The sequence below is a fragment of the Schistocerca cancellata genome, chromosome 9 (genome assembly GCF_023864275.1).
Source record: "Schistocerca cancellata isolate TAMUIC-IGC-003103 chromosome 9, iqSchCanc2.1, whole genome shotgun sequence".
NCBI lineage: Eukaryota > Metazoa > Arthropoda > Insecta > Orthoptera > Acrididae > Schistocerca > Schistocerca cancellata.
Window position 1 is genome coordinate 131,301,794 of NC_064634.1, and position 25,129 is coordinate 131,326,922.

General features: G+C 38.2%; 1 protein-coding gene across 1 annotated transcript in view; it reads right to left on the reverse strand.

The window, feature by feature from the left end:
• Positions 1-11,300: 11,300 nt before the first annotated feature.
• LOC126101148 (serine protease gd-like) overlaps positions 11,301-25,129 on the reverse strand; it is a 307,270-nt gene continuing 293,441 nt past the window's right edge. The window contains exon 9 of the mRNA XM_049911840.1: positions 11,301-12,113. Coding sequence (XP_049767797.1) covers positions 11,902-12,113 — 212 coding nt within the window. The 3' untranslated portion in view covers positions 11,301-11,901. The remainder of the gene's footprint in view (positions 12,114-25,129) is intronic.

Sequence of the window (25,129 nt, forward strand, 5' to 3'; positions counted from 1 at the left end):
AAGATGAAATGGGAGATAAGATACTGCGTGAAGAGTTTGACAGAGCACTGAAAGACCTGAGTCAAAACAAGGCCCCGGGAGTAGACAACATTCCATTAGAACTACTGATGGCCTCAGGAGAGCCAGTCATGACAAAACTCTACCATCTGGTGAGCACGATGTATGAGACAGGCGAAATACCCTCAGACTTTAAGAAGAATATAATAATTCCAATCCCAAAGAAAGCAGGTGTTGACAGATGTGAAAGTTACCGAACTATCAGTTTAATAAGTCACAGCTGCAAAATACTAACGCGAATTCTTTACAGACGAATGGAAAAACTGGTAGAAGCCGACCTCGGGGAAGATCAGTTTGGATTCCGTAGAAATGTTGGAACACGTGAGGCAATACTGACCTTACGACTTATCTTGGAAGAAAGATTAAGAAAAGGCAAACCTAAGTTTCTAGCATTTGTAGACTTAGAGAAAGCTTTTGACAATGTTGACTGGAATACTCTCTTTCAAATTCTGAAGGTGGCAGGGGTAAAATACAGGGAGCGAAAGGCTATTTACAATTTGTACAGACACCAGATGGCAGTTATAAGAGTCGAGGGGCATGAAAGGGAAGCAGTGATTGGGAAAGGAGTGAGACAGGGTTGTAGCCTCTCCCCGATGTTATTCAATCTGTATATTGAGCAAGCAGTAAAGGAAACAAAAGAAAAATTCGGAGTAGGTATTAAAATCCATGGAGAAGAAATTAAAACTTTGTGGTTCACCGATGGCTCTGAGCACTATGGGACTCAACTGCTGTGGTCATAAGTCCCCTAGGACTTAGAACTACTTAAACCTAACTAACCTAAGGACATCACACACATCCATGCCCGAGGCAGGATTCGAACCTGCGACCGTAGCGGTCGTGCGGTTCCAGACTGTAGCGCCTTTAACCGCTCGGCCACTCCGGCCGGCTCCGCCGATGACATTGTAATTCTGTCAGAGACAGCAAAGGACTTGGAAGAGCAGTTGAACGGAATGGACAGTGTCTTGAAAGGAGGATATAAGATGAACATCAACAAAAGCAAAACGAGGATAATGGAATGTAGTCAAATTAAGTCGGGTGATGCTGAGGGAATTAGATTAGGAAATGAGACACTTAAAGTAGTAAAGGAGTTTTGCTATTTAGGGAGTAAAATAACCGATGATGGTCGAAGTAGAGAGGATATAAAATGTAGACTGGCAATGGCAAGGAAAGCGTTTGTCAAGAAGAGAAATTTGTTAACATCGAATATAGATTTAGGTGTCAAGAAGTCGTTTCTGAAAGTATTTGTATGGAGTGTAGCCATGTATGGAAGTGAGACATGGACGATAACTAGTTTGGACAAGAAGAGAATAGAAGCTTTCGAAATGTGGTGCTATAGAAGAATGCTGAAGATAAGGTGGGTAGATCACGTAACTAATGAGGAGGTATTGAATAGGATTGGGGAGAAGAGAAGTTTGTGGCACAACTTGACTAGAAGAAGGGATCGGTTGGTAGGAAATGTTCCGAGGCATCGAGGGATCACAAATTTAGCATTGGAGGGCAGCGTGGAGGGTAAAAATCGTAGAGGGAGACCAAGAGATCAATACACTAAGCAGATTCAGAAGGATGTAGGTTGCAGTAGGTACTGGGAGATGAAGAAGCTTGCACAGGATAGAGTAGCATGGAGAGCTGCATCAAACCAGTCTCAGGACTGAAGACCACAACAACAACAAAATGTAGTTTGAAGAAACTAAAGTTAACTTTCTATCATAAACATCTATACAAAATTTAATTTTGTCTACACAGTATGTAACAAAATTTTTATATTGTCAAGTGTAGTTTATGAATTTATGTCACTTTATCAATAATGTTCATACAGAAATTTGTATGTCGTTAAATATTTTCAGGTAAATAATAACAAACAAATGGCTATTTACAGTTTTGTAATACACTTCCTATTCTGCTCCAGACATGTCCTGACAGAGACTTATGCATAAGTTCTATGCACAGTTCTCTGGAGGAATGGAAAGGGGGGGGGGGGGGTGAATGGGTGTACGTAATGCAGCAGAGTGGGATATGACACAAACAGAACTATGCGATAACTCATTAACTGTAGAACTTGACACAAAGGTCACATACAACATCTCATACAGATTACAATACCAATATCACTTATATTTTGTTAACACTAATTAAATTTATATCAACTTTGTTTCAGATCTTAGACATAAATAGTTTATAACACCACAGTCAGTGTGTTGTTGTTATGGTCTTCAGTCCTAAGACTGGTTTGATGCAGCTCGCCATGCTACTTTATCCTGTGCAAGCTTCTTCGTCTCCCAGTACCTACTGCAACCTACATCCTTCTGAATCTGCTTAGTGTATTCATCTCTTTGTCTCCCTCTACGATTTTTACCCTCCACGCTGCCCTCCAATACTAAATTGGTGGTCCCTTGATGCCTCAGAACATGTCCTACCAACCGATCCCTTCTTCTGGTCAAGTTGTGCCACAAACTTCTCTTCTCCCCAATCCTATTCAAAACTTCCTCATTAGTTATGTGATCTACCCATCCAATCTTCAGCATTCTTCTGTAGCACCACATTTTGAAAGCTTCTATTCTCTTCTTGTCCAAACTATTTATTGTCCATGGTTCACTTCCATACATGGCTACACTCCACACAAATACTTTCAGAAACGACTTCCTGACACTTAAATCTATACACGATGTTAACAAATTTCTCTTCTTCAGAAACGCTTTCCTTGCCATTGCCAGTCTACATTTCATATCCTCTCTACTTCGCCCATCATCAGTTATTTTGCTCCCCAAATAGCAAAACTCCTTTACTATTTTAAGTGTCTCATTTCCTAATCTAATTCCCTCAGCATCACCCGACTTAATTCGACTACATTCCATTATCCTCATTTTGCTTTTGTTGATATTCATCTTATATCCTCCTCTCAAGACACTGTCCATTCCGTTCAACTGCTCTTCTAAGTCCTTTGCTGTCTCTGACAGAATTACAATGTCATCGGCGAACCTCATAGTTTTTATTTCTTCTCCATGGATTTTAATACCTACTCCGAACTTTTCTTTTGTTTCCTTCACTGCTTGCTCAATATACAGATTGAATAACATCAGGGAGAAACTACAACCCTCTCTCACTCCCTTCCCAACCGCTGCTTCCCTTTGATGTATCTCGACTCTTATAACTGCCATATGGTTTCTGTACAAATTGTAAATAGCCTTTCGCTCCCTGTATTTTCCCCCTGCCACCTTCAGAATTTGAAAGAGAGTATTCCAGTCAACATTGTCAAAAGCTTTCTCTAAGTCTACAAATGCTAGAAACGTGGGTTTGCTCTTCCTTTATCTAGCTTCTAAGATAAGTCGTAGGGTCAGTATTGCCTCACGTGTTCCAACATTTCTACGGAATCCAAACTGATCTTCCCCGAGGTCAGCTTCGTCTGTAAAGAATTCGCGTTAGTAATTTGCAGCTGTGACTTATTAAACTGATAGTTTGGTAATTTTCACATCTGTCAACGCCTGCTTTCTTTGGGATTGGAATTATTATATTCTTCTTGAAGTCTGAGGGTATTTCACCTGTTTCATACATCTTGCTCACCAATGGTAGAGTTTTGTCAGGACTGGCTCTCCCAAGGCACTCAGTAGTTCCAATGGAATGTTGTCTACTCCGGGGGCCTTGTTTCGACTCAGCTCTTTCAGTGCTCTGTCAAACTCTTCACGCAGTATCGTATCTCCCATTTCATCTTCATCTACATCCTCTTCCATTTCCATAATATTGTCCTCAAGTACATCGCCCTTGTATAGACCCTCTATATACTCATTCCATCTTTCTACTTTCCCCTCTTTGCTTAGAACTGGGTTTCCATCTGAGCTCTTGATATTCATACAAGTGGTTCTCTTATCTCCAAAGGTCTCTTTAATTTCCCTGTAGGCATTATCTATCTTACCCCGAGTGAGATAAGCCTCTACATCCTTACATTTGTCCTCTAGCCATCCCTGCTTAGCCATTTTGCACTTCCTGTTGATTTCATTTTTGAGACATTTGTATTCCTTTTTGCCTGCTTCATTTACTGCATTTTTATATTTTCTCCTTTCATCAATTAAATTCAATATTTCTTCTGTTACCCAAGGAGTTCTACTAGCCCTCGTCTTTTTACCTACTTGATCCTCTGCTGCCTTCACTACTTCATCCCTCAGAGCTACCCATTCTTCTTCTACTGTATTTCTTTCCCCCATTCCTGTCAGTTGTTCCCTTATGCTCTCCCTGAAACTCTGTACAACCTCTGGTTCTTTCAGTTTATCCAGGTCCCATCTCCTTAAATTCCCACCTTTTTGCAGTTTCTTCAGTTTTAATCTACAGGTCATAACCAATAGATTGTGGTCAGAGTCCACATCTGCCCCTGGAAATGTCTTACAATTTAAAACCTGGTTCCTAAATCTCTGTCTTATCATTATATAATCTATCTGAAACCTGTCAGTATCTCCAGGCCTCTTCCATGTATACAGCCTCCTTTTATGATTATTGAACCAAGTGTTAGCTATGATTAAGTTGTGCTCTGTGCAAAATTCTACCAGGCAGCTTCCTCTTTCATTTCTTAGCCCCAATCCATATTCACCTACTACGTTTCCTTCTCTCCCTTTTCCTACTACCGAATTCCAGTCACCCATGACTATTAAATTTTCGTCACCCTTCACTATCTGAATAATTTCTTTTATTTCATCATACATTTCTTCAATTTCTTCGTCATCTGCAGAGCTAGTTGGCATATAAACTTGTACTACTGTAGTAGGTGTGGGCTTCGTATCTATCTTGGCCACAATAACGCGTTCACTATGCTGTTTGTAGTAGCTTACCCGCATTCCTATTTATTATTAAACCTACTCCTGCATTACCCCTATTTGATTTTGTGTTTATAACCCTGTAATCACCTGACCAGGAGTCTTGTTCCTCCTGCCACCGAACTTCACTAATTCCCACTATATCTAACTTTAACCTATCCATTTCCCTTTTTAAATTTTCTAACCTACCTGCCCGATTAAGGGATCTGACATTCCACGCTACGATCCGTTGAACACCAGTTTTCTTTCTCCTGATAACGATATCCTCTTGAGTAGTCCCCGCTCGTAGATCCGAATGGGGGACTATTTTGCCTCCGGAATATTTTACCCAAGAGGACGCCATCATCATTTAACCATACAGTAAAGCTGCATGCCCTCGGGAAAAATTACAGCCGGAGTTTCCCCTTGCTTTCAGCCGTTCGCAGTACCAGCACAGCCAGGCTGTTTTGGTTATTGTTACAAGGCCAGATCAGTCAATCATCCAGACTGTTGCCCTTGCAACTACTGAAAAGGCTGCTGCCCCTCTTCAGGAACCACACGTTTGTCTGGCCTCTCAACAGATACCCCTCCGTTGTGGTTGCACCTACGGTATGGCTATCTGTATCGCTGGGGCACGCAAGCCTCCCCACTAACGGCAAGGTCCATGATTCATGGGGGGAGGACAGTCAGTATATTTATATAAATATCAGATTACAAAATAAGCCAAGTATTGTCAACATGTAACTGTTTCCAGTATTGAAGCAAAGCAGATTTCCACTGCAAAGCAACTGATTGTTGAAAACTGATGTTATGTAACGATTTAAAAATTATATTTAGCATCATGCAGTTTACCATAATTTTACCATAATTTAAATATCAAATAAATTATTGTTAATAGTTTTAGTTTGAAGTAATTTCATATAATATTGTTAGCATATTTTGTAACATATTTATTAGAATACACACTTCATGACATGGAATTGTTTATGCTAAAGTGAATTTCTGTAAACCTATGAAGTTTTAACTGTAATTTCAGTAAAAACATTTTTGTAATAATGGCAGGATATGTAAAGGCATTATTGTGATTACATTTAAATGATGTGGCAGAGACCATGCTGCCCTCAGTCTTGTATCAGTTATAGCAACTCATACGCTGTACAAGTTTAATTTTTCAGTTGTGTTAATACATCCAAAATTTTGTACAAGAACGGCTTTGACTTCTGCATTCAGTAGCCAAACATTGTCTGATATGGAAGGACAAATTAATTGTAGGCAGATCAATTGAGAATTCGTAGTTATTATGGAGAAAAAAAAAAAAAAAAAAAAAAAAAAGACGTACACCCACAGTCAAAGAAGCAATACAATGTATGAATAAGCTGCAGGAAGCAGTTTAAAACTCTGAAATATTACTGTTGCTCACATTATCTGTTTAAAGCACGATGAAAAATAACAAATTGTCACCTCCGCCTTGTAGAAGCATTTGCAGACTGCACAAAGTTTATGAAACTGCTCTTTAATTGTTGTATTTGGTACTGCATGTTCCAAAAAAGTCCAGCATATAGAAGAAGGTACTTTAAGCTCCCAACCAGCTTTAAACAACCAAACAGAAGCCCTGTATTGGCAGTATAGCCTCTAATATTACAGGAGTCTTGAGTCACATCTGGCAGAAATAGTTATGGAAACTATGTAAAACTTAAGTTTGGATTGCAGAACAGGGATTTGAACCGCATTCTTGAGTGAAAATTCAGTGCCTTCTCACTCTGTCATCCACAAGTGTGCTGTGGATGGATGGATGTCGAGCCAAAGCAGTTGATCACTGGCAACATTTGAGACATGTACCAAACGTTGTTATATTAGGCTTATTATTGCATGCTGGTCTCTGCTCAGTAATTGTTTGTTGGGTCTTTATGAAACCTTGGAATTCTTTTCCATAAAAATTTATATCATTCATACACCTCACAAACCAGGCAGTTAAACAGAGATCTGATACTTTCCATATTCTTTTGCCAATCCCAGGAGTGGTCAATGAAGTTTGTGCAAAATTTATAGAAACAGAAAACTTTTAGTACTGAGCAACCCACAACTTGTTGTCCTAGGCAAATGGTTAATTTTATATAGGAGGAGGTAGCATGTTTTATTTAGCTCGATGCTGGGGGAGGTAGTGTTCAATGACAGAAGCCCTCGTTGCGGGCGGGGATTGTTAATGAGTGTGTAAGTAGGTCACACAAACCGTGCCTAGCAGAATTCTGGTTGTGAAGGGATAGTAACTGTGAAAGTCTTTGACTAAATATCTACTTTTTTAATGATGCTATTTCAGCAACCATCCAAATTATTAAATATTCTTGTTCATCATTATACCGTTATCATTCACAATCATTGCCACACATCATACACTTGTCTAAAACCATTTCCAAAACCTTGTTCTAGGAATCCACTAATTGTTTTAGTCATATCACCATCTTCTTTAAAGGTAGCCATACTTCTGAAAGCAGTTGGGTGATATATTTCTGGTACCGTGCACTGTGGAATTGGAATCACCGCCAGACGTCACGGACGTCGAAGACCCCTAGACGTCTCTGCACCATCGCGCCATAAGCTGTGGCGGCGTGCGCCTCCTGGCCCGCATTTAGTGTGAGGGCGCCACAGTGGAACACGTGGTTGCAGCGGTCAATAGTGGCGTCCCTGACAGAGTACTCACGCGCCTGCCTCTCGCTCAGCCAGTCAGACTAACATTGCGTACGTCTCGACATCGCCTCACCTTAGACAGCATATTTACTTTCGTGTTTTGTTTACGAGTCAATGTGGTTGTCTAGTTAAGTTTTCTTGACTCTGTTGTCTCGTTCTTGTTGTTGTCGTAAGATCCTTTGTTCATTGTATCCATCCTCTCCGTTGTGTTGTTGTTTGTGGGCCGCTCCATGGGTCCTGCCGCGTTTTTCCATTACTTCAATTTCCGGTCACCATTACAACAATATTCAGTTTTGTGTAGACCATGTGCGGCTTTCTCTGTGTACAGAGGTGTGAAAATTTAGACTCAAAATGAAAAGTTTGATATTTTCTAGTTTCTCTCATTCTGGAATTATTCAGTCATCTGATACTGGAATTCACTTTATTACATCTGCGTGGTGACATTTACCTTTGCTATTGGTAGTACTGTGCCAGTAACAATGTTGGCAGCACTTCCTAAGCAGTCAATCATTGTTAGGGCAGAGATGGCATGGTTGAAGCTGTGTTGGTTGCAGTTTAATTCGGCTGGCTCATACCTAAGGTAAGTTTTATATTTAATGTACCATTAAACAATAATTTATGAGTATTTCTACTTACATTTTCATTATTATCAACAATTCTTATGTTTGTCAAATATTTGTTGTTTATGGGTTGGAAAAATCATCTGTCACCAAGAAAATTTGCTTCTATAAAACTGTCACTCAAAGAAAACCAGTATTCACAGTGAGAAACAGTAAATAGGTTACAAATTTCACAAAAATCTGTAAGCCGCATTTGACAGGCAGCGAAAGATGGCCATATTTCAGTCCTGCACATCGAGGGAACTGTAGATGCAAGCACAAACTGTCCTCTAGAACTCAATGCAAATTTGTCTACACGGCGAAAAATGACAGAAGAGCTACCTGCCAAAATTTGAAGAAGGCCTTGGAGAACTTTGGAGTCAATGTTTGTACCTTCACAGTCTGCAAAAGACTTATTAATGCAAGGCTTCTAACTCGATGACCATGCTAAAAAGCAAAACTTACCCCTGCAATGAGTGCAAAGGGGCTTAAATGGGCTCATGAAACTAGAAATCAGTTTGGAGAGGACTGGAGCAAGGTAATAAACTTTATATAAACCAGCTGAGAAACTATGTGAAAAATTCCTTTGTAAGATGAATATTTGTTTTCAGCAAAATATTGAAAAGAGACATGGAGAATTTTTTTCTTCTGTGCATATGAGAATATAATATATGAATTCATAGATTTTTTTATGATTAAACTGATTTTTTGTCTGCTTTCCTGAGGAGTCTATATTCTCCTATCTGAAGAAAGCAGCCAGTATTTCTGAAGAACAGTTGAAGTTTTTTCTGAGTTTTGTACAGAACAAACCATAAAATATCTCGTGACTGTTAATAGTGTGGAAGACCATGTCAGCAAAGGGTACTGGCTGCCTCTACATTGTGGAAGGCACTATGAATCGAAATCAGTATAGGAAAGTTCTTGAAAAGTGGCTTTTACCTCAGGGGAAGGAATGGTTTCCAGATGGTGACAATGTATTCATGCACGATGTTACACCTTGTTAGAAAGCTAAGTCAATTGCACAGTTCTTAGCTGAAAACATTGTAAAAACTTTGCCTTGCCCTGGAAATAGTCCAGACATGAACCCTATACAGAATTTGTGGGCAATTGTTAAGCAGAAGTTGAGGAAGATCAACATTACAACAAGGTTGCAACTAATTGAGAAGCTCATCAAAATATGAATTCATTATGAAGTAGTCAGAAATTCATGTTCAAAACTCATAGAAACAATGCCAAGACATGTTGAATTGCTCATTAAGAATAAAGGCATACACACAAACACTAATGCATTCTCATTTGGTGAATAAATGCTTTCGTTTGGTAAGTCACATCTTCGTAATCTACTATACAATTTTATCCCGCCTATATATACTCAATAATACGTAACCCACTTCCAAACCATAACCAAAAAATTTTTTTTCCGCTTTCAACACTACTGCTACTATAAAATCAACCGTTTCTAGTTGACAAACAGTTCCTTTCACTTATTAAACAACCATTTCGGCCAGTTCTAATAACTTTCGCTTTATTTCCATTTCCGTTTTTCCCACGTCACTGATCATTTTTAGCCGCTTCCCACAGGTTTTAACGTCATTATTTCTTCGTCAGACAATTGTTAGCCTCATTTTCTTAATCTGCCACCACAAAACCACTCCTTTTAATACATTTACACGTAGTTTTTTCGAAATTTTCCCGAATTTCTCCATCCTTTAACGTGTTTTGGTGGCAACACAACCACCTAACCTTTATGCACATCATTGTCTACCAACCCAAGTTCACCACAGGATAGCCTTTACAAATGTCTGCTTGTGTCTGTGTATGTGCGGATGGATGTGTGTGAGCGCGCGCGCGCACGAGTGTATACCTGCCCTTTTTTTCCCCCTAATGTAAGTCTTTCCGCTCCCGGGATTGGAATGACTCCTTAACCTCTCCCTTAAAACCCACATCCTTTCGTCTTTCCCTCTCCTTCCCTCTTTCCTGATGAAGCAACCGTTTGTTGCAAAAGCTTGAATTTTGTATGTATGTTTGTGTTTGTTTGTGTGTCTATCGACCTGCCAACACTTTCGTTTGTTAAGTCACATCATCTTTGTTTTTTGATATATGTTTCCCACATGGAATGTTTCCCAAAATTCCTTCCAAAGGTGAATCTGCATATACCCAATTGCTGAGGATACTATTGTTAAGCACGAAGTATCCATTTTTAATGTTGACTTTGTAGCTAATGCTGTGTGGATCACCCCCCTTTGCACCTCTCATAATTATGTAACCTGACATTGTCTCTCAAACATATCTGTCTGCTCCACAGCTTTTTGAGCGTCAATCTTCACATGCATCAATTCTTTCATCTGTATCTACCTTTTTTCCCATGCCAATCACTATTATTGCTTTTCTCCAATCCCAAGCCCTCTTTGCACTCATTTCCTACTAGCTGTTGTCTCTCACTCAGTTTGTCTTCCTATGCTTTGTTTCTACATATCCTGGCCTCTCCCATGTCCACATAGATAGAAAACTGATGACAGTTTGTGTGGTAGCAAGGCACAATTCCACTTGACAAAGATTTTAATGTGTTTTTTGGGTGGCTGGTGCACCCTATTGTGATCAACCAACCATTTTTCTTCTATCAACTGTGTTTTTAATACTATTAACAGGACAATGGTATGAACAGATGTACTGGAGAATGTAGTGAATTTTTTCATTAATTTTACTGTAGCTACATGACCGTTGTTTTCTGTTTAAACAAGAGTGGCTCCTCATATAACAGTACCACAATCTTGAAACAGAGGACTGAAGACCACACTGTTTAGCACTCAACAATTTTATATCCATCTGTCCACCACATCTAACATACTTGAGCTTAGGTAGAATCGCCAACCTCTCGTTTGGCATCCATCCTCTGTGCTGAACACCTTCCCTTTGAGATGCATGGTTTCCTTAATATCAAGGTTTTTAGAAAACTACTTAGTTACAGTTTGTGTTGTCATATTTGTAACTAATTATAGATTCTAAAACAAAATTAATCTGGTTTAGTGGTTATGCTATGACATATGAAAAATGTTCTGCTTTATGATATCATGACTAGATTTACTAGTCTTTTCGTTCTATTTTCTGCATCTCTGCACACAGATATCAGTATTTTTATTTAATTTCTGGTAGCAAGTAGAAAATGAATCTCAGTAAGAAATAGTTTACAAAAATATATTTGCTTGTAGTAAAATTGTTAAATTTTTGTCCATCAAAATTATCACCTGCAGCCAGCCAACAGCAAAATTTAAGTAATGTAATTATTACGAGGTTTTCATTTTTTAAAAATTTGCTCAATACATCCTGAGTTCAATGTTCTGCAGCATCTATATAGTCTGTAGTAAGGTTTAGTAACTAGATGGTCACAAAAAAGGTTTTTTTTCTATAGTAAATCAAATGCAGATGTGCACACTAAGTAATTGTTGTAGAATTACGGGTAGGTTTCAGTTTATTAACATGTATGGCAAAGCACTATCCATAGGTTCCATCAACTTTTGTACTTTGTATGGCACATGTACTTTCTTTGAAACTGCTACTGCCATCAAATTCGTCCTGAAACATAGACAGTACTAAACACATCACCCACAGTTACTACTATATTTTATCAGTTGTCACATCACAGCACAGCATGTAACCACTATCGTGGTTTTTGTCTTCTTCATAATATTGTAAGTGCATTGAAGTTTTGATCACCAGTCACTATTGTCTCTTAGTTTTCAGAATCACCTGAACATAAGAAGTAAATCACACTTCTGTTATGGTCAGTATACCTGTTTCTGCATTATTTTCAAAATCCAGCCCCGGAACTGTGCAACATCTGTGAAGACAATGTATTGCCTCAAGTCACAGCTTCCCGTTTCAGGATCACGCAGAGAGAGGCTTACAATTCCACGCAGAAACCATTGTCTTCCACTTTCTCCATCAGAGGGAAGGAAGAGACCACCTCCACTGTCACCTGAACAGGGCCCTGTCTCTGTTGACAATAGAAAGCAAAAGTTGTACATGTCACAAAATATTCTTAAATGCATAAGCTGCATCAGTGATGGCAAAGAAATTTGTAACATGCTTCACATACACAGCAAGAAAGGGAAACATATCTTTCTACACAGCGTGTCCCAGGAGAAATTATCAATATGACAAGAACACTCATTTGTACCAAAAGACTACTTATGGACATATACTCCAATACAAATGGTTTCCGAGATGTAACACATTTTATGTCACTTTGGTATGCTTTTCTTGCGTAAATAAAAATCTGTGACCTGTAACAAAAATGTGTCTAAGTATGAAATTGAGCTACATTAAATTTCCAGCACAAAAGGTCCTATTCATTTTTTTCTCTAGGACTAATCGTCTGCATGAAGAGAACAAGAAAATACTGAAAATATATGACATACATGTGCTATAGCTTAGGTAGTTTCTCAACTTGATAGACCACAAGTGGTATATATCAAATTGTTCATCCTGACTTCTTCTACATTATTGTAATATGTTGACACAATGACAGTAAATGTGTTCTAGCTTAGAAGCCATTTGAAATAGGGCATATGTCCTTGTGAAACTTGTTTGCTTTAAATGACTACATTTGTCAAACTGACCATTCCACCCAGGACATATTGTACATCTTATTGCCTGTGCCATATGAGACCCTGTCATTTCATGCTACCATAATGTTAAGTTATTAATTAATTATTATTAGTTACTTTGTACTGTATTACATAGTAAATAACTGTATTAGTGCATATTCTAGTTCAAATAATGAAAGTTTCACTTTTCCAGTCATATTAATTATTGCAAGTGAAAAGTTTTTAAGAAGGAAAGTCATACACTCAGGTTTAAATTTGCTTATGATGAAACAGGATAAACTCCATGCGGCTTTATTTGTTTGCATTTGTATTTCATTTAAAAGGCTAAGTTGTCAAGAATTTTGTATTAACCTACAGGAGTTACTACAGGTTTGCTTTTGATTTATTCAGTTTATGAAGTTGGTGGACCTAATTTATTTATGCTTACCTGTTAATATAAACTTAAGTGTAACAGACCACTAATATCTGGAAATGCATATAGATTTGTAATTATTTATAAGGGGTGATCAGGAGGTTTCCGTTCTAAGGCCACACTTAGCCCTTGCCTACGTATCAGTTCTTACATACCAGCATCAGAGTCATGCTGGGTTGCATGTATGCTGCAGTAACACTTGCAGATACAAACTTTTCAATTGCCCCTTACATAACAGTATGAGCATGTGCGACAAATGTGCATGTTGCCGCAGGTTAGTTAATAGGTTGACACTGATGTGCACAGATAGTGAACTGCAGTTTAACTTGAGTGGAACAGAAAACAGGATTCTAAATGAGTCTCCCTCATCAATATGCATAGTATATTTAAAACATATGAAGACTGAAGAATAGAAAATGAAGTTTTGTGTCCTTCAGCCATAAACTGAGGACATTTAAACTGAATTACAGAAATTTTTAAATTGTTGGGGAAAGGGGGAGGAGGGAGAGATGTGGGAAAAGGTAACAGAATAAGGCGAAATGGGAGCTCCAGAACAGATCTTGCTTCTAACTTGTTGAAGAGGAGAAGCCTCATTCAGCTGTACATTGAAGTATGGCACAGTAGACATTTAATAAGAATTTAAGAGATGTGTCACAGCTGACCTGTGTTGGAAAAGGAAGGTCATGCCATAAAGTAGCTGCCATGAGTGGGATTTAGGTGAACAGCAGTAAGAAAAACTATGATCGAGGTATCAGATCATAAGTATTGTAAAAGATAGTGCTACCCTCGGTCAGGTAATAGAGGATGTTGAGGCACTGACTAGGGATTTGAGTTGTGGTGATTTACTTTGTTCACTTTCAATGAAAGCAGGAATCAATGTACTATGCTCACCAAACCTCATTGGCCAGCGAAGCTCTTGTCAGCTAGTGTATCATCACATTACTCCACTGCCCACGCTGGTAACTTCTGCTGCAAGTACACCTTTGATCCCCTTGCTTTCCAAAAACCTTGTATTCTTAACTGTCATGAGAAGGAATCTTTGCTTCTGCTTAAATGAGTCAACTTCTCCCAACCACACTCTTGGCAGTTCAGTTCTCACAATGCAGCTTGTGACTTTAGCTACTACATCTCACTGGAGTTCGTTTTATCTATGAAGTTTCACATCCAGAACCATTTTACCACAAATTCTCACCATCCAGTATGCAAAAGGTACTCTACTATGTATTCCATGGCCCAGTCTCAAGCAGATCTCAGTAAAGACTGATGCTGGATGCCCAGTTTGTCCACTCTGATATCAACACTGGATTAATAAGTGAGTGCAGTGCACACCAGTCCAGTGTAGTTGCAAGTATGTGCCAGAAGTACCAGGTGACTAATTACCCATTTCATGCCCAGTTATTTTTGGCACCTCTTTACCACCAAGTGTGCCCTGCAACAAATTGCTTTCCAACTGTGCTGGCTTCCTTTACTGCCAGACACGTCTGTTTCACATCATAAATTAAATATGGCAAATTTTTTTGGCCAAACTTTTTAGCATGCTGTTGAGCATGAAGTACGAACAGTACCAATTGATGATCCAATCCACCTTCATGTAGTAGGGTTCCTATACATTTATTTCAATTTAATATTTGTTAGCTTTAATTTTTGGAACTACAAAATATTAATCATGTTTCATCAATATCTTTTATGATGGTTTTATTCAGCATCTATTGATGTTGGCCGAGCACAAGATCCCAAGTGCCAGACGTTGTCATGACAAACATTGCAAGTTGTCGCTAATGTTTACCTTGTTTCGGAACTACACCACCAAGAGCCAAGACTCAGTAATTCTGTTACTTAAATTTATTACTCTTCTAAACTTTCTCTTTTGTTGTAGTAGCTAAATCTTAGAGAGTGGAATGTCAGATCCCGTAATCAGGCAGGTAGGTTAGAAAATTTAAAAAGGGAAATGGATAGGTTAAAGTTAGGTATAGTGGGAATTAGTGAAGTTCGGTGGCAGGAGGAACAAGACTTTTGGTCAGGTGAATACAGGGTTATAAATACAAAATCAAATACGGGTATTGCAGGAGTAGGTTTAATAATGAATAAAAAATAGGAGTGTGGGTAAGCTACTACAAACAGCATATTGAATGCATTAATGTGGCCAACATAGACACGAAGCCCATGCCTACCACAGTAGTACAAGTTTATATGTCAACTAGCTCTGCAGATGACGAAGAAATTGATGAAATGTATAATGAGATAAAAGAAATTATTCAGGTAGTGAAGGGAGACGAAAATTTGATGGTCATGAGTGACTGGAATTCAAGAATAGGAAAAGGGAGAGAAGGAAACATAGTAGGTGAATATGGCTTGGGGCTAAAAAATGAAAGAGAAAGCCGCCTGGTAGAATTCTGCGCAGAGCTTAACTTAATCATAGCTAACACTTGGTTTAAGAATCATGAAAGAAGGTTGTATACATCGAAGAACCGTGGAGATACTAGTAGGTATCAGATAGATTATATAATGGTAAGACAGAGATTTAGGAACCAGGTTTTAAATTGTAAGACATTTCCAGGGGCAGATGTGGACTCTGACCATAATCTATTGGTTATGAAGTGTTGATTAAAACTGAAGAAACTGGAAAAAGGTGGGAATTTAAGGAGATGGGATCTGGACAAACTGATTAAACCAGAGGTTGTACAGAGTTTCAGGGAGAGCATAAGGGAACAACTGACAGGAATGGGGGAAAGAAATACAGTAGACGAAAAATGGGTAGCTTTGAGGGATGAAATATTGAAGGCAGCAGAGTATCAAATAGGTAAAAAGACGAGGGCTAGTAGAAACCCTTGGGTAACAGAAGAAATATTGAATTTAATTGATGAAAGGAGAAAATATAAAAATGCAGTAAATGAAGCAGGCAAAAAGGAATACAAACGTCTCAAAAATAACATTGACAGGAAGTGCAAAATGGCCAAGCAGGGATGGCTAGATATGATATTGCGCGAAGAGTTTGACAGAGCACTGAAAGACCTGAGTCGAAACAAGGCCCCCGGAGTAGACAACATTCCATTAGAACTACTGACAGCCTTGGGAGAGCCAGTCCTGACAAAACTCTACCATCTGGTGAGCAATATGTATGAGACAGGCGAAATACCTTCAGACTTCAAGAAGAATATAATAATCCCAATCCCAAAGAAAGCAGGTGTTGACAGATGTGAAAATTACCGAACTATCAGTTTAATAAGTCACAGCTGCAAAATACTAACATGAATTCTTTACAGACGAATGGAAAAACTGAAAGAAGCCGACCTCAGGGAAGATCAGTTTGGATTCCGTAGAAATGTTGGAACACGTGAGGCAATACTGACCCTACGACTTATCTTAGAAGAAAGATTAAGGAAAGGCGAACCTACGTTTCTAGCATTTGTAGACTTAGAGAAAGCTTTTGACAATGTTGATTGGAATACTCTCTTTCAAATTCTGAAGGTGGCAGGGGTAAAATACAGGGAGCGAAAGGCTATTTACAACTTGTACAGAAAGCAGATGGCAGTTATAAGAGTCGAGGGGCATGAAAGGGAAGCAGTGGTTGGGAAGGGAGTGAGACAGGGTTGTAGCCTCTCCCCGGTGCTATTCAATCTGTATATTGAGCAAGCAATAAAGGAAACAAAAGAAAAGTTCGGAGTAGGTATTAAAATCCAGGGAGAAGAAATAAAAACTTTGAGGTTCGCCGACGACATTGTAATTCTGTCAGAGACAGCAAAGGATGTGGAAGAGCAGTTGAACGGAATGGATAGGGTCTTGAAAGGAGGATATAAGATGAATATCAACAAAAGCAAAACGAGGATAATGGAATGTAGTCGAATTAAGTCGGGTGATGCTGAGGGAATTAGATTAGGAAATGAGACACTTAAAGTACTAAAGGAGTTTTGCTATTTGGGGAGCAAAATAACCGATGATGGTCAAAGTAGAGAGGATATAAAATGTAGACTGGCAATGGCAAGGAAAGCATTTCTGAGGAAGAGAAATTTGTTAACATCGAGTATAGATTTAAATGTCAGGAAGTCGTTTCTGAAAGTGTTTGTATGGAGTGTAGCCATGTATGGGAGTGAAATGTGGACGATAAATAGCTTAGACAAGAAGAGGATAGAAGCTTTTGATATGTGGTGCTACAGAAGAATGCTGAAGATTAGATGGGTAGATCACATAACTAATGAGGAGGTATTGAATAGAATTGGGGAAAAGAGGAGCTTGTGGCACAACTTGACTAGAAGAAGGGATCGGTTGGTAGGACATGTTCTGAGGCATCAAGGGATCACAAATTTAGCATTGGAGGGCAGTGTGGAGGGTAAAAATCGTAGAGGGAGACCAAGAGATGAATACACTAAACATATTCAGAAGGATGTAGGTTGCAGTAGGTACTGGGAGATGATGAAGCTTGCACAGGATAGATACCATGGAGAGCTGCATCAAACCAGTCTCAGGACTGAAGACCACAACAACAACAGCTACATCTCTGAAATATAGTTGTGATTACTCTCAATAAAACCAATCTAACTTTCATTTTTAGGACCATGAGTTTCATGCCAACCATCTTACATGTTCCTTTCAGTGTACTGTATTTTTTATATCCAACAGTGGCTGCTGTTGTAAGCAGAGCCACCACCAAGATGTGCACATCATATGGTGGCACTTGGTGGCAAATATTTGCTGCCGAGTCTGTGGCCCAGATTTGCGGCATGGTTCATTTCTTGCTGTACACTGTAGCTGTTTGTATGACACCACTGCACACCCAAGTTGACTTAGTTTGTTTCTGGTCTCGAGTGCTTACTGATCTGAAACTGTTTTATTGCTGTGCTGTCTTCACTACTTCACTGAACTTTTTAGTACTTCATTCACTTCATGAACTCAGCCTACTGCAGACTTACTGGAACATGTGTTTTTTTTTCCTGTGGTTTGGTGTACCCACTGGGTCAAGTTACCATAAATAGTTTCTACTCATCCCATGCAGGACAGAAAAGTACTATCATGATTTTATTTACTTGTTCAAATTTGCATACACTTAGAAGTGTGCTTGCAGTGCTAGGAAACAGATCTGATTTCTGTAGTGCTAGTAACTATAAAAAAAGGTCATTCTGTCAGTATAAAGAGGTCCAGGTATTGATAGTAGGGGTAACAGACAATAGACAAGTATAGAAAACAGACTAAATTATCAAGAGTGAGATGAAAGAGCTAGGTGCTGTGTTGTATCAAAGTTCTGCAGTGACACTATCAACACTGGGTAAATGTAACCATAAGATGAGTTAACCAAGAAATGACTGAGTTTCTGCTAACTTTGGGCTCACATTGACACTGCACCAGTCACAGATATTGGAAGGTGGAAGTTCCAGACACAGCGTACATGGTAACAGGAGTGTGAAAGATGGGTTAGTTTAACTGATAGCTGAAAATATAATAGAGGTCAGTGTCATCAGGGGTACAATCCCTTTCATTACAGTTGTGAGAAGTAAGCCTTTTTTTGCTTTAATCCAAATACCAGCCCATTTTTAGGAGGGGTCCAGATAAATGATGTGACACACAAAAAAGAAACTTGCTTGAATAAGCTTACTGTGATGCATTACAATGTTAGGGGAACAAAAGAAGTCAATGAACTTGTCTGTTTATACAATATATGATGTTAAAAGCAAGTAGGGTATTATGTCCACCTGAGCACCACATAAATACAGAACTCCACCTTTTAAACACTGAAGATTATAAATTAGCATCCTGTTTCTGCAAAGAAAGTATGGAGAATGTAGTAGTTGTCATGGTGTTGTTGTTGTTGCGGTCTTCAGTCCTGAGACTGGTTTGATGCAGCTCTCCATGGTACTCTATCCTGTGCAAGCTTCTTCATCTCCCAGTACCTACTGCAGCCTACATCCTTCTGAATCTGCTTAGTGTATTCATCTCTTGGTCTCCCTCTATGATTTTTACCCTCCACGCTGCCCTCCAATACTAAATTTGTGATCCCTTGATGACTCAGAACATGTCCTACCAACCGGTCCCTTCTTCTCGTCAAGTTGTCCCACAAACTCCGCTTCTCCCCAATCCTATTCAATACCTCCTCATTAGTTATGTGATCTACCCATCCAATCTTCAGCATTCTTCTGCAGCACCACATTTCAAAAGCTTCTATTCTCTACTTGTCTAAGCTATTTATCGTCCACGATTCACTTCCATACATGGCTAAACTCCATACAAATACTTTCAGGAACGACTTCCTGACACTTAAATCTGTACTCGATGTTAACAAATTTCTCTTCTTCAGAAACGCTTTCCTTGCCATTGCCAGTCTACATTTTATATCCTCTCTACTTCGACCATAATCAGTTATTTTGCTCCCCAAATAGCAAAACTCCTTTAGTACTTTAAGTGTCTCATTTCCTAATCTAATTCCCTCAGCATCACCCGACTTAATTCGACTACATTCCATTATCCTCGTTTTGCTTTTGTTGATGTTCATCTTATACCCCTTTCAAGACACTGTCCATTCCGTTCAACTGCTCTTCCAAGTCCTTTGCTGTCTCTGACAGAATTACATTGTCATCGGCGAACCTCAGTGTTTGTATTTCTTCTCTGTGGATTTTAATACCTACTCCGAACTTTTCTTTTGTTTCCTTTATTGCTTGCTCAATATACAGACTGAATAACATCGGGGATAGGCTACAACCCTGCCTCACTCCCTTCCCAACCGTGCTTCCCTTTCATACCCCTCGACTCTTATAACTGCCATCTGGTTTCTGTACAAATTGTAAATAGCCTTTCGTTCTCTGTATTTTATCCCTGTCACCCTCAGAATTTGAAAGAGAGTGTTCCTATCAATGTTGTCAAAAGCTTTCTCTAAGTCTACAAATGCTAGAAACGTAGGTTTGCCTTTCCTTAATCTTTCTTCTAAGATAAGTCGTAGGGTCAGTATTGTCTCACGTGTTCCAACATTTCTACGGAATCCAAACTGATCTTCCCCGAGGTCGGCTTCTACCAATTTTTCCATTCGTCTGTAAAGAATTTGTGTTAGTATTTTGCAGCTGTGACTTATTAAACTAATAGTTCGGTAATTTTCACATCTGTCAACACATGATTTCTTTGGAATTGGGATTACTATATTCTTCTTGAAGTCTGAGGGTATTTCACCTGTCTCATACATCTTGCTCACCAGATGGTAGAGTTTTGTCAGGACTGGCTCTCCCAAGGTTTTCAGTAGTTCTAATGGAATGTTGTCTACTCCGGGGGCCTTGTTTCGACTCAGGTCTTTCAGTGCTCTGTCAAACTCTTCACACAATATCATATCTCCCATTTCATCTTCATCTACATCCTCTTCCATAATATTGTCCTCAAGTACATCGCCCTTATATAGACCCTCTATATACTCCTTCCACCTTTCTGCTTTCCCTTCTTTGCTTAGAACTGGGTTTCCATCAAAGCTCTTGATATTCATGCAAGTGGTTCTCCTTTCTCCAAAGGTCTCTTTAATTTACGTGTAGGTAGTATCTATCTTACCCCTAGTGAGATAAGCCTCTACATCCTTACATTTGTCCTCTAGTCATCCCTGTTTAGCCATTTTGCACTTCCTGTCGATATCATTTTTGAGACGTTTGTATTCCTTTTTGAATGCTTCATTTACTGCATTTTTATATTTTCTCCTTTCATCAATTAAATTCAATATTTCTTCTGTTACCCAAGGGTTTCTACTAGCCCTCATCTTTTTACCTATTTGATCCTCTGCTGCTTTCACTGTTTCATCCCTCAAAGCTACCCATTCTTCTTCTACTATATTTCTTTCCCCCATTCCAGTCAATTATTTCATATATGTCATATATGTTAAAAATAACATCAAATTCGAATCTTTGAAACCAGTAGTTTCTGTTTGGATCCAAAATTGGAAATCTGTGCTGGTGAAATGCTGGTACAGGAAGAATCATTTATAATTATTAGACTGTAATATCTCTGGTGGGAATCTGGAAAATAGGCTCAGAAAAAATTGAGTCACTATTACAGCACCTACTATGTGAAATTTTCAATACTAATTTTCTGAATAATTCAGATAAAAAAACAATTTGGAAGTGTTAACTTAAACATTTATAAATTGAGTCCTACTGTTAATTTTCTGACCAAAATTACACAGAAAAGTGGTACATCAACATACACCATTTCTGTAGGTATAGCTAATATAAATGTTTAGACAGTAGTGAATGGTCTCTATGACCATACTGTACAAGTAACTATTCTAAATAACTTACTTAATTATAATGAAGTGAGAATAGAAAATAGAGTAATTAATAAACATACATCATAAAGTTCCATGGTAATCCTACAGGAAGTTGACTTGAGAGATGTCTTATAATGTGACAAATGTACATTAAAAATTTAGTTTATTTATAAATGTTTTCTACCAATCTTTAACAACTGCTTTCCGAAGAAAACAATGTTCTAGTAACATATAAAGAAGCCTTACTTTAGAAAGGGAATTAAAAAACCATGCACAAGTAAAAGAAATATGAATTGTTTAGGACAATGCATAAAATAAAGGAAGGGCAACCACTTACCCATAACCAATGTGTGGAGCACGGAAACACTTAATAGAAAATGGCCTTCACACTAGCTTTTGAGCATTAGTTTTTGTCTGGCAGAAGGACACACAGTCACTCACACAGCCACACAGACACTCCTGTGGCCATGACATGACTGATACATTTGATGGTTATGACAAATATAGATGTAGGACTGATTTTATGGAAAGTGACAAGGTTACCAAATATTCTATACAATGTCTAAAATTAATAATTCAGATAATACAATTAGATCTATATGGGCAATAATGGAAAGGGAAACTAGAAAATCAGTTAAGGTACCAGTATGTGACGACTTCGTTATTAGAGAAAAGAGCCAAATAATATATTATAGCAGTCAGGTAGCCAATGTATATAATGATACTTCCTGAAAATAGTTTTTAAGACTGGCATAAACATATATGAAGTCTTCACAGGTTGTCAACCGAGTATCATCATCGTCTCATAGCAACATTGCGATGGAATGCTTCTCCATCATCTTCAGACTGTGGACGCGCAACATGTCCTCCTAGCTGAATGCCACTCCACACACTAATTCATCAGATATGTAGCTCTCACCATGTAGCAGTGCAAAGATCTACTACTCCTGCTTTCCTGATGGCAGCACCAGTCCCAAAAATTTTGGATTCCACCTCGTATTTATTGTTACAAATCAATACACATACTCACTGATGATGTTTGTAGCCAGCAACAAGGAACTGTTCCAGAACAACTGTGACATTCACAAGCATAACACAAGACGGGAAAAATTTCCACCAAGGCTCTGCAACTCTCACAAAACTCCATATGGGAGTAACGGAGTCAGGAATAAAAGTATACAACAAGCTTCCCATCTAGACAAAAAAAAGAAAATTTTTATGTATGTCAAGAAGACAAAACTATGTATTCCCAACATACATTATAATGATAAAATGTAGACCTATTTATATCACAGGTTAAAATGTGTACTACCATTTATTCTACAGTATTCTGTATTCACTTAGAATTACTTATGCGATGAAGATAAAAATTTTGTATTTTAATTTAAATCATACTGACAGAATGCAATATTTTATTTATTTGTGGCAATAGGGTAAAAAATGTGTATTTCCATTCATTCTGCTATTTTAAATACTCACTTGCCTCACACCAGTAAAAAGCAGGTTGTAATATTGTTCATAACCAATCGTTCATAGAAAATAAGTATAGCTCTCTGAGACTGCAGACGTGTGTGCAAGTTGCATTTGTGTGTGTGTGTGTGTGTGTGTGTGTGTGTGTGTGTGTGTGTGTGTGTGTGTCTACTGCTGACAAAGGCCTTAATGGCTGAAAGCTTTAATTGTGTGAATCTTTTTGTTGTGCCTATCGCGACTCAGCTTCTCCGCTATATGGTGAGTAGCAACTTTCCTTCTCTGGTATTGTTACATTCCATCCAGGATTTTCCATTGTTGATATTTTTAATTATGTTGCATGAAAACTGGAGTCTGACATTAGAAGTCTCAGAGGCATACAGAATGAAACAGATCTCTTCGGAACAGGAAACAATCACTAAATATTTACCATAGGGGTCAATGTTTGGTCTGCCCTTCTTCTTGTTACTTAAAGCTGAGCTGTCAATGTACAAGAAGCAGAAATAATTTTCTTTGCTGACAGTGCAACCTACTGAAAAATTTCAACACTTGAAAATGTAAATACTTATTCTTGATAATTAAAAATTAATTGATTATTTACTAATTCTGTGAATAGACTGCCACTAAACTCTGACAAAACACAATACAGGCAATTCTCATTCATTAGAACTAATGAATGAGAGAAACTGAAACAGAATATCCAAATTCTTAGATGTTTATATCGATAATAACTTGGAATGAAAGTCACATGTTGCAGACTATCTTAAACATTTAAGCTCTGCAACTATCGCACAACATTAATATCAGAGTTTAGGGATGAAAATAGTTGGCTTCTTTCTGTTATTCTCATTAACAAATTTTTTGCATTTATTGCACAGTCTTATCATCTGGAGACTTCTTTGGTGTAGCCTTCCACATTAGTCTGACCATGGATCATTTACAATGAAGTACTGCATCCTACAGTCATCTGAAACAGCTTACCATACTGAACCCTTGGTCTCCCTGTACAATTTCTACCTCTCACACTTAACTTCACAAACAAATGAATATTCTCTGATGTTTCAGAATGTATCCTTAAAACCATTTCTTTCTTTTAGTTAAGTTGTACCATAAATTGCTTTTCACCCTGATTTGGCACTTCACCTCTTTGGTAGTTATTCTGTTCCCTTCTTGTCCAAACCATGTAATAGTACAGACTGGTGTAGAATCTGATCCCCTTAATTAAATGAAGAACTCAGTACAAATATCGAAATTATTTAAACTTTTGTATTTACTGTGAACTGTGGTTGTCTACCAATTTTGATGTATGTTTATGGTGTAAATGAAGTATACTAAACATTACTCCAGCTGATACCAAAATTCTTCTTCTTCTTTTCTTTAAAAACTGGTTTTGGAAAGTTATAGAAGGCATCATAACAATTTAGAATTAACTTGAAAGAAAATTAGGAAACTTCTGTCAAACATATGACTGTAGAAATTTGCTGATATTGTGTTAAAGACTCAGGAGGATGTTACCTAGTCAGAAAAATACCTGCATAATTAAAATATAAAGTAACTTTTTTCTGCACTAATTGTTTACAAATGGTATTTATCAATTTTTCAGTCTAAAGATGTGTTGGTATTGAAATTATGTTTATATCAGACTTGTCACCATATTTTACAGTAATGAAGCTGGTATTAAATTGCCAGGGTTTTATAAGCGTTTATTGTAATTCAAAATATGTACTCATTTAAGTAATACTATGTAATATGGTAATTGTTACATGTGATTTATACTGTGGTGTCAGCACATGCCAGTGCAGTACAGTTTGTGTGTGTGTGTGTGTGTGTGTGTGTGTGTGTGTGTGTGTGTGTGTAGTTCAGTTCAAGTCAAGTCTGTGTTAATTGTTGCCATACATGTGTAAAATAATGTATTTCTTTGACTGCTGACGACAGATTTCCAGTGGTGGAAGGTTTGGCTGTTGTCTTTGTGGGTAACATTTGCAGGGGACACTTGCATTCTCTGATCAATTTTATGCTTTCCCATTTCAAGAAAGCTCTCTTAGAGACTCCTTCCATGTCATCCTTTGGGGGAGCAAAAACTACTATCCTGAGGACCACCACCAAAGCACTATGCTTCTCTACAGCTGAATATACCTGCCCAGTATAGACCAGTTCCACCCACGTGAAAGTTCTACACAAGAATTAATAAAACATGTTGAATCACAACAGAGTGTATGGAACCCATGCCTCTACCAAAGCTTTACAGAGTTGCTCATTTTGCGAGTCCCAGGTCCTGAAGAACATCTCACAAATTCACA